General features: G+C 45.5%; 1 protein-coding gene across 2 annotated transcripts; it reads left to right on the forward strand.

The window, feature by feature from the left end:
* The first annotated feature begins 320 nt into the window (after positions 1–320).
* On the forward strand, positions 321–12,362 carry LOC306916656 (serine/threonine-protein kinase pim-3-like). Of its 2 annotated transcripts, none has more exons than XM_079494631.1 (6): positions 321–624; positions 6,789–6,898; positions 7,143–7,193; positions 7,319–7,703; positions 8,995–9,171; positions 9,917–12,362. In XM_079494631.1, the coding sequence occupies exons 1-6, from the start codon at positions 534–536 to the stop codon at positions 10,201–10,203; spliced, it is 1,101 nt and encodes a 366-aa protein (XP_079350757.1). In that variant the 5' UTR covers positions 321–533; the 3' UTR covers positions 10,204–12,362. The 2 variants fall into 2 exon arrangements, with proteins under 2 accessions (XP_079350757.1, XP_079350758.1); XM_079494632.1 differs by lacking the exon at positions 321–624 and adding an exon at positions 5,788–6,624.
* The last annotated feature ends 479 nt before the right edge of the window (positions 12,363–12,841 follow it).

Genomic DNA, 12,841 nt, shown 5'->3' on the forward strand with positions numbered 1-12,841 from the left:
TCCCGACTTTTACTTGTAACATGCAGGACGTATTTATATATTGCAGTATAGAGAGTATGCGCGTGACATCATCATCAAACCAGGAAGTTATGCAGGAATGTCTACTGAGTGGAAAAAAACTACTTTCCTGGCCTTGACAACCCATACATACAAACAGAAAAGTCATATCTGATTGCATTAAACAAGGTTAAACAATGTTAAACTCACCTTGCATGTTGCTTTGCCACTCGATTTGCCACTCGATGTACCATTCTTCACTTTAAGCATGTGCATACCCTCTATTGTTGTGAACTTTTTCCACCACTGCTATGCACAGCAGCCATATTGACAATTAAGGTTGTGCTCCAATCAGGTGCATGCTGGCTCACTGGAAATTCTTTGCTACGCAGAGCCTTTAGTCATATAATTGGTAACACCTGCTGTCTACAAGATTGCAACACAAGCTTGTAGATTGTAGACTATCTTTTGGGCTATTTGTTGTTGTTTTATTTGACAGTGAATGACAGGGAGAAGACAGCCAAGATAAGACAGCCATGGCAACCTCAGGAGAGAGCGAAATCAGCGAACCCGGCCTGAGCCAGCTGCTTGGAGGACTGAGCACTGCCACCGACGACACTCCGCCCGGTGAGCTAACTACCGACAGCCCCGTCCGTGTGTGTGTGTGTGTGTGTGTGTGTGTGTGCGTCCGTCAGTCCGTGTGTGTGTGTGTGTGTGTGTGCGCCTGCGTGTGTGTGTGTGCGCGCGCATCTTTCTCTCTCAAATTTGGGAAAAGTTATAAATCTGATTCAATTAATTGTACGCCCAAGGTCCCTGCCACTAGTAGTATGCCACTATTGGTCATGCCACTGCACGTGACTGCAGCCACTGTGGGTTCTTCTGTGCTTTACATTGGTACACTATTGGCATATTTAGGCTAAAAGTGCCCAGATTGTTTAATTAAATCCATGTTCTTTATAACTTTGCTCCATTTGTGTGTGTGTGTGTGTGTGTGTGTGTGTGTGTGTGTGTGTGTGTGTGTGCAGGAAAAGTGCAATGAGGCAACACAATGTGTAGCACAAGGTTAAACAATATTTGTGTCAATGTAGTACATCTTGTAATTAGGCCTACATCGAGGTTCTCCTATGCTTTACTCTCGAGACAAGAGAAAACGGATTGATAACGGTCTACTCAACAGTCTACTCTACACTCTACAAAAATATGTTAAAACATATTGAAAGAAGACACAGTCCATGCTTCTAGTCAGTAGTCACCCTTCCCCATGGTCAGGGACCAGGTCAATGTTTAAAGACTAAAGCTTGTAGTCCTCATTTAAAATGTCAGTTTTGGTGTTTCTTTTTTCTTTTCTTTTTTTTTTTTTTTACAGTAGAGCGAGACAGAAAACAGACAGAGATAGACAGGGAATGACACACAGTGAAGGTCGGGAATGGGATTAAAATTTCAAGCCTGCGACACGCTGTCAGGCTGCATTAGAGCCTGTTACGTGCCTGGACCGCTAGGCCAGAAGGCGCCCCTGTTGAGGGGGACGGCAGGGGTGCGGCTTGTGCATTTTGCTATGCCCAAAAATCTGGATCGACGTTAGGTTATAGATACAGGGTGTACAGGGCTGTTCTGGATCTATCAGCTTGTAGGTCTCCTATTTTCAAAATATGTTAAAGCTTGACAAATCACACACCATTTATCATTCAACTATACTAGACCTGTACGTGCCCGTCGCCGTCGGCCACCGGCCTACTTGGGAACGATGCAACTTGGGAACCTAATGATATACGTTGTCATAGCACCCGTTTTAACTGTCAGCCGGTGTCCCACATATATGTGCCTGTGTGTGAAGACTGCAAACTGAAAAGTGTACTTGGCAAGTTGGCAATCAATTCGGCCCACTGGCAGAGCCTGATTGGTTGAGCCCCTGGTGCATTTATAGTAGGATTTATACAACACAATTTCACATACAGCGCTGGCTGAAACAACGTAACCTTTTATTGAAATCTACTGTGTTAGAACAAAAATGTAGGCAGGCCAGCATAGTTAAAATGGGTATTTGTGGAGAGAACACACGCATTTGTATCTGACAGTGGCACTTAATTTAGTTTATTGACCCATGTGTGCAACCTGTGTGTTGGAGATAAGTGTGAACACAGTTAAGTACAGACAGTGAAGGTCCTTGCAGATGGCTTTTTTTTCCTTTTCTTTTTTTTAATCTTTCAGTGTTTTTCCGCCCTTTTTCCCAAAAAAAACACAGCAGTCTGTGAGGACCTTAAAGACTGACATTAATTTCCCCAGGGAGTAGCCGCTTACTCGTAGCTGTACGTGAATTTATGGGGTGGGATATCATAGGCCGCAAAGTTCAGGGGTAAATAAATGATGAATGAAACATGTATTAGGCATGATCGATGGTTCTCAACTCCAGTCAAGGGGACCCAGAGAACTGGTATGTTTTCTATCCTGCCGTTCTAAATTAGTCCCTGACTAGAATAAAATCCTGACACCCGCAGGGACTTAACTGAGTGAGGACCAGTGCAGTAGGCCAGTGATTCTGTAATGAATAATGATTATAAAACCAAAACTAGTTTTAGTCTGAGGTAGTTATGAGTTATAGCAAGTTGCACCTGCCATTGCTGCCAATATGGCCGTGACATTGACGTATGGCCACAGTGGCCAATGCAGCGGCCTACACGGCCTACACATATCTATGATGGCACAGTTGGCACTCCCCTTATGTTCAGGACATGATGATTCCTGCTCACTTATTATCAGCTAATACAGGACGCCTGTCCCTCCCTTCCCTAAACACCCTAGCCAACGTCCTGCACGCCCTAGACTCTTCTCCTTCCTGGCTCCCAAACTGTGGAATGACCTCTGACATCCACCATCAGTCAGGGCTGTAGACAGTCTGAAAACTCACCTCTTCAGACTCCAGCTCACCTCACCTCACCTCACTTTTTCAAACATGGAAAGTGAGTATTTGTGTGCCTGTGTAAAGACAACCACATTTATTTTCTACTGATGTATAAGCTACCATAGCATACTAATGGTGCAAGTTCAATTCTTTAGATGAGAGCCTTGGCATCAAAGCTGTACTATGAGTCTATGTTCAGACTGATAGTACAACTCATAGTACAGTTCTGACAGAAAGTTTGGCCCATCCAGATAGGAATCAAGTGAGCTTGTAGATTTTCAGCACGTTCAACTATGCAGGTTTTAATAACAATAAAAGCATGTTAGCTTTCACAAGTTGTGGCTTCATTTTCACATGGTCCATAATTAAAAAGACAGAAGCAAAGTGGAAAAGGATTACTCTACTGATTTGGCGGCATTTCACAAAATTGCAAAAGGGTCCAGGAAGAGTGGGAAGCTAAACATTGGGCACCTCAGTGTTAAATTGGCTATTTTTTCCAAAATGTAAAAAAAGAAAATAATTAATTTGGATAATTGTTGACACATTCTAGAAGTTGTGACTTTATTAATGCCAACGGGATTTTTTTAAGGTTTGGACTTTATTCCCAATAGGAATAAAGTCTGTGGTTCTATATGGGCTGTGGCAATTTTGGAATAGCTCACAGAAACGTATTGGGGGGGGGGGGGGGGGGGGGGGAAGAGCTAAACTAGTTCATTTTTGGAACCATACATTTGTGAACTGAACTTTGAACTAGTTCACGTAGAAAATTAACTTTCTCAATACTGACAAGTGGCAACCAATGCAGACAGACAGGTGGATGATGTCGGAATATACAAATCCAATCAGATCACTTGTTGTCCATGTGTGAGAGAACGTATGGAGAGTCCTAAGACCTAAACACTTGAATTTGCTTTCAAAGCCCAAAGTGTTTTCACTGTCCTCAGGTAGCCCGTTCGGAGGACGATAATGTAGAGAACTCACTTTTAACGATGGATTCACTGTGTGAGTGTCAAATGTTCTGACATGATCTCATAGTTCTAAGTGCAAGTATACAACATTTGTCAGTCTTTGGGCTCCTCCATTACACTTGGGTCAGCAAATCACACTACAATGGATTGTAAGACATTAAATGGTCCTCCTTAAATTCCCAACTGACCTTAAGCAATCAATTCATAAAACCATGTGCCAAAACTGGATGCCATCACTGATTTATAATTTGAATTAGTAGCCCAGTGCAGTGATATTCAACCTTTTTCATTTCATTGACAATCAATTGATATGCATTAGTGCTGACCCCCATTTGATATGTTTTGTTTTATTTATCTATTTTATCTGTTCTCCCGCCTGGCTCCAAAACTGTGGAATGATGATTTGTATTGTTGTCTCCACCAGGCCGAAGGCATGGGGAGAGAGTATGTTTTGCACTCCGTCCGCGTGTGTGTGTGTGTGCGTCCGTCCGTCCGTCCGTCCGTCCGTCCTTCCTTCCTTCCTTCCGTCCGTCTGTTACCAGCTAATCTCCGGCACCGTTGGCCCGATCCATGCCAAACTTTGCACACACACTCGCTGGATGCCAACGACGAACCTCTGCCCCAAATATTCCTCAACGGCCTGTTATAGCGCCACCATGAGGCCGATTTAGGCAAAACACATTTCTGTGGATTACTCGTACACATTTTATCCATACATCACACAATTCGGTATCTCCATACCTATCTCCATAGTCATGTGATCAACACGGATCTGCACCATTTCCCATCTTCCTTCCTGATTGGCTAAGATTCGCTTCCAAAGCTCACATGATTGGTCCGTTTCGAACAAAATGCCACAAATCACAAACACAGTGTGCATTTTCCGTGAAATTATACACGCACATTTCCACTAGGCTGAGGACGACATGACACAATTTTTTTCCCAAACCAGCCTCATGGTGGCGCTATAACAGGATCGATATATGGAATGTCAGAACAGGTCAGCTCCATATGGAGATCTAAGGGTTTGAGGTCAGAATGATGTAGAGTTGCTGGCCAATATTGATGACATCAGGGATCTCCATATATGGGCATTCACATATATGGGCTCTCCATCCCTGATGATGTCACGTGGTGTCACATGCTCCATCCCTGATGATGTCACGTGATGTCAACCAATGACCAACCAACACACACACTGACGGGAAATGCACGATTCCATAGTTCTAGTTTCGCAACCTTTGGTCGTAACTATATAGCTAGTACATGTGCAGTGGTTGGAGGTGCATGGTCTCCATACTTTCCCATTGAGATATTGAGACCCTAGCTGTGACTGACAAGCCTGAAGCTCATGTGCACACCTCCTCCTGGCCAAGTGGGGAATGGATCTTGAATGAGCGATAGAAATGTGGTAGGTGTACAACAGTGAATATACCGGTAATCACTTGTGTGTGTGTGTGTGTGTGTGTGTGTGTGTGTGTGTGTGTGTGTGTGTGTGTGTGTGTGTGTGTGTGTGTGTGTGTGTGTGTGTGTGTGTGTGTGTGTGTGTGTGTGTGTGTGTGTGTGTGTGTGTGTGTGTGTGTGTGTGTGTGTGTGTGTGTGTGCGTTGTAAAACAAAGGGGTGGTGTGTTATGAGACCGCTGTCATCTCTCTGCTCTCAGAGAGATGCACACAGTGCACAGCATGAGAGGGAGGGAGACGGCGAGAATTGCCGCCACGTGCGCTCAAATGCCCATTTTATTCCAATGACTTTCCCCGATTGGTCCAGCGAGAAAACATAGTATTTATATGTGACAGCCGTGATTGGCCCAGGGAGAACACATAGTATTTATATGACGGTCCCGATTGGCCCAAAGAGAAAACATAGTATTTATATGACGGCTCTGATTGGTCGGCGATCGCACCGGTGGGTCGATAGTGGAAGCAAGCTGTGGAACACAGCGCGGAGCACCCAGACTGAGGGATCCCAGCGCCGTCTAGTACTATGAGAAAATAGTCCACGTACGGGCGAGGATTTTGCTTGAATTCCACCGCTCGAAAACAGCGTCGAGACCTTTTATAGGATGGGAAATGACAGCCTGTGATTTATCGTCGCTAATATAACCGCATTTTCCGCGCGCGTGTGTTCGAGAGGAGCTGTCGTGTCGACTCGTGTGGAAGGGGAGGGGGGCGGAGGGATATCAGCGTCACCCTCCGCGTCAAAATATTGGCGTGTGGAGACCGCGCCAAAGCTTCATACACTAGCAGGCACTCCACCGATTAACAACAACAACACACACCGCTCTGCGTGGACGGACGCACCGGCTTCTTTCATGTGACATAAAAAACATTTTCCAACTCAAAAGGACTTATTACGTCGACAACGGAGAAGAAGAAGAAATAAGCACATGCATCCGCGGGTTTTCTTTCCGGAGGATTAAAACGTGGAGGAGGAGGAAAGGGACCGTTCCTCGCCGCTGTTTGGGTCGTGACGCGACCCGCCGGAGCCTCCTGTGAGCCGGGGACTGTTGGATATTATGATTATTTAAACCGTTGCTGCTGAATAACTGCGGTTATTGCTTTTCCCCGACGCTGTTTTGATTTGAATCGGGAGTCCACTGCACTGGGTCGTTCGGTGGCGAAGAACACACCGAAGGAATTACTGTTGCTTTTTTGGACATTTGTTTTGAAATATGTTGCTGTCAAAGTTGGGCTCATTTTCACACATTTGCAACCCGTCGAGCATGGACCATCTCCCGGTCAAGATCCAGCTCCAGACCGGTACGTGTCTGAACTGTGGACTGGTACAAAATTGAACCAAACGGGTTAGTTTGGGTCCATTTTGCGCCTTTCTCGGAGTTACAGCTTTTCTTTTCTTTTTTTGTTCTTTTTTTAACTCGGAAATATATATTTTAATTTACGTTGTATTTATTTTAATTTTACAGTGAAAGTGGACAAGGAGCCGTTCGAGAAGGTGTACCAGGTGGGCTCTGTGCTCGGCAGCGGGGGATTCGGAACCGTGTATGCGGGATCCAGGCTTTCTGACGGGGCACCGGTAAGGAATGAATCCTCCTAGCCGTGTTTTGATCGCTGCATGGGGGGCGTCAGTCTAATCCCCCATGTCGGTGTTCGTTTTGTAATCATGTTATGAGGGTCAAAGCAGGTCCTTAGACGCATTTATTCACGTATAACGTTTACTTTGAGTGGTGGTCGCACTGTTTTGAGTTTATTTGAGTGCTTGGTAGCATTCGTTTACGTTTATTTCAGTGCTGATCGCGTTTGTTTACGTTTTATTTCAGGTGGCAGTGAAACACGTCGCCAAGGAGAGGGTGACAGAATGGGGCACACTCGTAAGTACTACCGGAGTGGGGGTGGGGGGTGTTTTGGTTTGTGCACCGATGGAGGAGTGGGGGAGAGTACAAGGCAGCGATCGGTCGCTAAATCTCCGTGTTTGTCGTCGTGTGGTTTCCTACAGAACGGCTCCATGGTGCCTCTGGAGATCCTTCTCCTGAAGAAAGTGAGCCAGCAAGGGGGTTCGTCGCCGGGCTTCCGCGGCGTCATCCGCCTGCTGGACTACTACGAGCGGCCCGACGGTGGCTGGCTGATCGTCATGGAGCGGCCGGAGCCGGCCAAGGACCTGTTCGACTTCATCACAGAGAAGGGCTCCCTGGACGAGGAGACGGCGCGCGGCTTCTTCCGCCAGGTGCTGGAGGCGGTGAGGCACTGCTACTCGTGCGGCGTCGTGCACCGCGACATCAAGGACGAGAACCTGCTGGTGGACCTGCGCACCGGCGACCTCAAGCTCATAGACTTCGGCTCCGGGGCCATTCTCAAGGACACCGTCTACACCGACTTTGATGGTAAGGATTTAGGGAAAGGAAAGCGCCCCCCTTCCCTGATTGCATGTGTGTGATTTTGAAATGGAATTGTATGCAATTATTAACGTGTGTGTGTGTGTGTGTGTGTGTGTGTGTGTGTGTGTGTGTACTGTGGGGATAATGGTCATTGGTGATTGCTATATTTGCCATTGGTATTTAACTTAGTTCTGAGGATGTACAAATGTGTTCATCCTCAGTTACATTATTTTACCAAAAGCAAATTTCTCAGTTCCATGGCTTTTATGTGAGTTAAAGTGACATAGGAGTGTTTGGCTGTGTGTGTATATATTCCATTTGTGGAGGTGTTGACTAGGCAGCCTGTGACGCAGTGGTTTGTTTTTGGTCTGAGGGTTTTCCCTGCCAGGGGCCTTTATTATTAGTACAAGTAACAGCTTTAATCGACCTTTTCCAATGGAAAGCAGCTTTCCTGCTCTGAGTGAAATCAATTCCCCCTCTCTTGTTGTTGGGACTCGAATGTGAACACATTTTACCTTACCTACTGTTTATTATAAACGTGGTCACTAATTACCCCATATCGTATATTTTAACGTTTTCCGTCTGGTTGCTTTAGTGTACTTAAAGGTCGATTCATAGACAGCCGCAGTCTTTTTTTCTTCAGGTATTAGGTCAGAGCTTGCCACGTAACATCTGTTTGTTGTGAAATCTGAGTAGCCCCCCTTTTTTTCCTCTTCTCCTCTGTGTTTGGTATCCAAGTTACTCCCTCCCGGAGGGGCGGGCTTGTAGACAGTAGCTACCTCCCTTTCTCTCTCCTCCTACTCTGAGGAGAGGGAGGGAGGGAGGGAGGGAGGTCACCCAGTTTCCAGCAGTGTTTAGTGGCTGTAGTGAAGGAAAGCTTTTCCCACCATGACTCAGGCATTTTAGTCACACTGATGCACAGATCATTTCTTGGTCTTTTTCCCCCCCTCTTGGGGTTCTCTTGACTATTCCCGTACACATGAGTCATCTTCTCCAATAACGGTAGCCTCTTAGTCATGATGGATAAATAGGCTTGTAGATAAATCTACAAGCTTGTGTTGGGAACTTGCAGGTTTGCTATTTTTGCTGAACGCTTGGATATTTCAGCTGAATGTTCACCTATTATGGCTAGAAATAGGGACTCTAGGGTTCACTTGGTTAATGATGGCTGTCTTTATTCTTAGACTTGCCTTGAATGATTGCCTTTTCAATACAAGATGGCTTACTGATTTAAAAAAAAAAGAAGAAGCTAACAGCCTCCCACCCTATTTCTCTCTCTCTCTCGCCCTCCCTCCAGGTACACGGGTGTACAGCCCGCCAGAGTGGATCCGCTTCCACAGGTACCACGGTCGCTCTGCCACGGTGTGGTCGCTAGGCGTGCTGCTGTACGACATGGTGTGCGGGGACATCCCCTTCGAGCAGGATGAGGAGATCCTCGGAGGACGCCTGTACTTCAGGAGGAGGGTGTCTACCGGTGAGTTGGACACAATTAACACACACACACACACACACACACACACACATTTGTATTACTGTACTTGTTAGGACATCAACATTTTAAGGATGGTGATTTTATGAATGACATCTTTTACAGTCATTTGCCATTCCTAACCCTAAAGCCTAATAGCAGATCTACAAGCTCACCGTGCATGGCAGCCACAACAAAAGTGCATTGAAAATTACACATTTTCTTGTTGTTTATTTCTCAAATACTATACTATAGTTGCGTGTTTACCAGCCCCGGGCCGGTGTTTTTTTTATCTCAGCCCGGGCTCATAACAACCCCCTACCGCTCACCAAGTGATCAGTTACCGTATGAATGAGGGGAGGGTGTTCCAGCTTCCCAGCATGCTCTATGTGTGACACCTAGTGTCCTAGTATTTTGTAGCTCTTAGCTAAACTGTTGTGGAAGTCATTTGATCCGGAGTTGTAATGGCGTCCAGCGAGAGCACAAGCAAAACAAATCATCCCTCTAGTAATCCACTGCTCCTATTATTTTCAACACCGTAAAGTCTTCGGTGTTAAATGATCTGTCACCATGATGCGATGGATTATGAGCTTGTAGATCTGCTATTTTTGCTGAAGAGAATCTGGTATAGAGGGAAATACCAGTGGACTTAGCAAATTATTGATGTTTGTTTTAATAATCGATTAGTTTAGTTAACCGTTTCCATAACTGATTGATTGAGCTTAGTCTCTCTCTCTCTCTCTCCATCCAGAGTGCCAGCAGTTGATCAAGTGGTGCCTGGCCCTGCGGCCTTCGGATCGGCCCACGCTGGAGCAGATCTGCGAGCACCCCTGGGTGCGAGCCCTGTCCCTGTCCCTCGTCGCTCCCCCACCCTCCTCCTCATCCTCTTCGTCGTCCTCGTCCTCTTCGGAGTCGTCTGCAGAGTCTTCACAGGAGGAGGAGGAGTCCAGTGCCGGGGTCGTCATGGCGCCGCCAGGAGACATCCGCCTCAGGACCATGGACTCGTCCTCGTCCAGCTCCAGTAAGGAGAGCCTCTGATTTGGGTCGCCGTCGCACCGACGGGACCCAGGGGTTGTGAAAGAGGACAGTTGGGGGGGCCACGTTACAAATGGACTCAGATTCGCCGACTTGAAATAAGGCCCACAGCCTCCACAAAGTCCACCCCCGCGCCTTTCCCTTCCCCCTCCCTGTGACCTCCCCCCAATTTTTGGCCTAAATCCACCGGCCCGGCGAAACAGACCCCCAACCGTGTACTTTAATTTTCCTCTTTTTTGTAGGGAATTTATAATTTATTATCTTTTTTTATTTTATTTTTGTCCTTCCTTATTTTATTTTATTTAACACAGATTTTTTTTTTACTTTGTACATTTTATTGTTTCCTTGTGTACAAGGGAACACTTTTTGGGCGGACCTACCAGCACTATTTATACCCCACACCCCCCCTATTTTATTTTATTTTATTGTATGCTCTAATTTTGTTACAAAGGCTGGTATACGCAGTTGCAAGGCGCCCTTATTCAAATATGACTGCTCTTATAGAGCTTGGAGTAAAAGAAAAGTCTTTTTATTTAAATGTTTAATTTTTGATTTGGAGTGCCTTTTTTGCTGGGGAAGGGGGGTGGGTGGGGCTGCTTTTCTTTGTTTGTTTTGAGCTTTCATCATGACTTTGTTTTCCTTTTCTATTCCGGTGGCCGTGTTGCCCCGACAGTGATGGAAGCTAGAGGGCGCTAAATGTCCCCTATGTTGCTGTAATACATATATCTGCCAGCCGTGAAAGGGCGCTTAACCACTTGAGCCCGTTTGGTTTTTTTTCAAATAAAAGTTCTAAATTGTCTTGGAAAATAGCCGATGTGAGCTTGTGAATCTGCTGTTTTCGAAAGAGTTTTTGAAAGTTTTGAACATTTTCGCCTACAATTTCATGGCCCAAAATAGTGATGCCATTTTTCAAAAGATGTCTAAATTATTTCAGAAATGTCCAATCTATAAGCCAACAAGCGTTGCACAAACGCATTGTGGGCTTGGAGATTGGTGATCTTTGAAAAAAGATTTAAGTTAGGGGATGCAAGGATATGGCGGCCGATACTGATATACGGCCAATATTTGCCTCATTGACGGCAAACAAGTTGACATTCACCAATGGCAGTAGCCGATGTTTATCTGTTATGATGCATGCATTTTGCTCTGGCTATGTTGCAGTGTTGGCTATCTGCAGCCTAGCAAGCTGCAGATTCAAAAATAATTGGACCTATTTTTTTATAATGAAGATTTATTTGTTTCCCTGACACAAAATGGGGACAACAAAAAGCAAAAGCAGACAAATATCGGCTTTTGGCCAAATTGTTATTTTAAAAATACATTTTAACACAATTTCCATATCGGTTGCATCCCTAGTTAAAGTTCATCTTAAATGGGTGCGGAGATCGAGGTGGGCGGGGCTCATCTGACAAACTACTTGAATCACATTCAACTTATCCTCTCTCTCTCTCTCTCTCTCTCTCTCTCTTTCTCTCTCTGCTTCTCTCTCTAAATGCTGCTCGCTCACTCCGTAGCCTGATACAGGTGTTTTCTATTTTTTGGGAAACCTGTCTTTGTTTTTGTTTTCTGAATGTCTACAATAAACAACACACACTTACGTCCCTCCGGCCTCGTGCTCCCCCCCCTCGCCTGTGGCGAGTGTTGCCATCCGTTAGGTGGCTTTCTGGTTCGCCTTGCTTAAAAACATTACATGTGGCCCCCAGCCTTTCATTCAGTGGGGGTGTGAAATGATGCACAATCAATGCAATACATGGGCTCGTTCTGTTGAATCCCTTTTTTTTATATTATTATTCAAATACTGTACAGCCTCTTTTTTTGTGTACATCACCTTGTCCCCTCCCCTGTTTGCATTTAATTTATTTGTCAAACATTCCACATTCGGTGGTTATTTATTTATTTATTTTATTTTTTTGTTAAAATGTCGTCATCCCCCCCCCCCCCCAATTCCCCCCATCTGTCACGTCACCAATCGTCCAGACATGGGGATTCTAGCTCCAGAGAAATTTGGCACAGGTCGTCACCGACCAAGAGAAGACCCCCAGATCTGGCTATAGCCCTTTCCACACTTCGGCGTCTATGCGTGGCCGCTCAGAGCCGGTGTCTCTTCCTGGTTTTTAGACAGCTGGTGGATGGAAATGAAGCTCCACCCACACAGCTAAATGCCGCGACGGCAAGCGTTTCCGGGAATCTGGCCGTCGCGGCATTTAGCCGCATGGGTAAATGCAGCTTTTCCTTTCCAACCACCAGCTGTCTTAAAAACCCAGAAGAGACGCCTGCTCTGAACGGAAAACGTCCGCACCTTGACGCCTAGGTGTGGAAACAGCTTCTGAAGGAGCGCAAATAAGATGTACAGATGATTGTAATAAAAATGGGGGGTGGGGAACGGTCTGCGCTTAACACCCGATGTCGGGACTATTGGTGACATGACGGTTGTGGCTGTACCTCCCCTACAACCATTTTAATTTGCTCTATTCGGCCTATTTGCATTCCTGTACTTTTCATGTTTTCTATTTTCCTCCCAACATTTCGACATTGTTGTCAGAGATGCACTGAATCAGTTGTCAATGAAAAACAAAAAAGGAATAAAAGCAAGGTTTACTTAAATTAAAAAAGGAGCATTTGAATGTTATTTAACTACTTT

This window comes from Electrona antarctica, assembly GCF_951216825.1.
Source record: "Electrona antarctica genome assembly, chromosome: 23".
Taxonomy (NCBI): domain Eukaryota; kingdom Metazoa; phylum Chordata; class Actinopteri; order Myctophiformes; family Myctophidae; genus Electrona; species Electrona antarctica.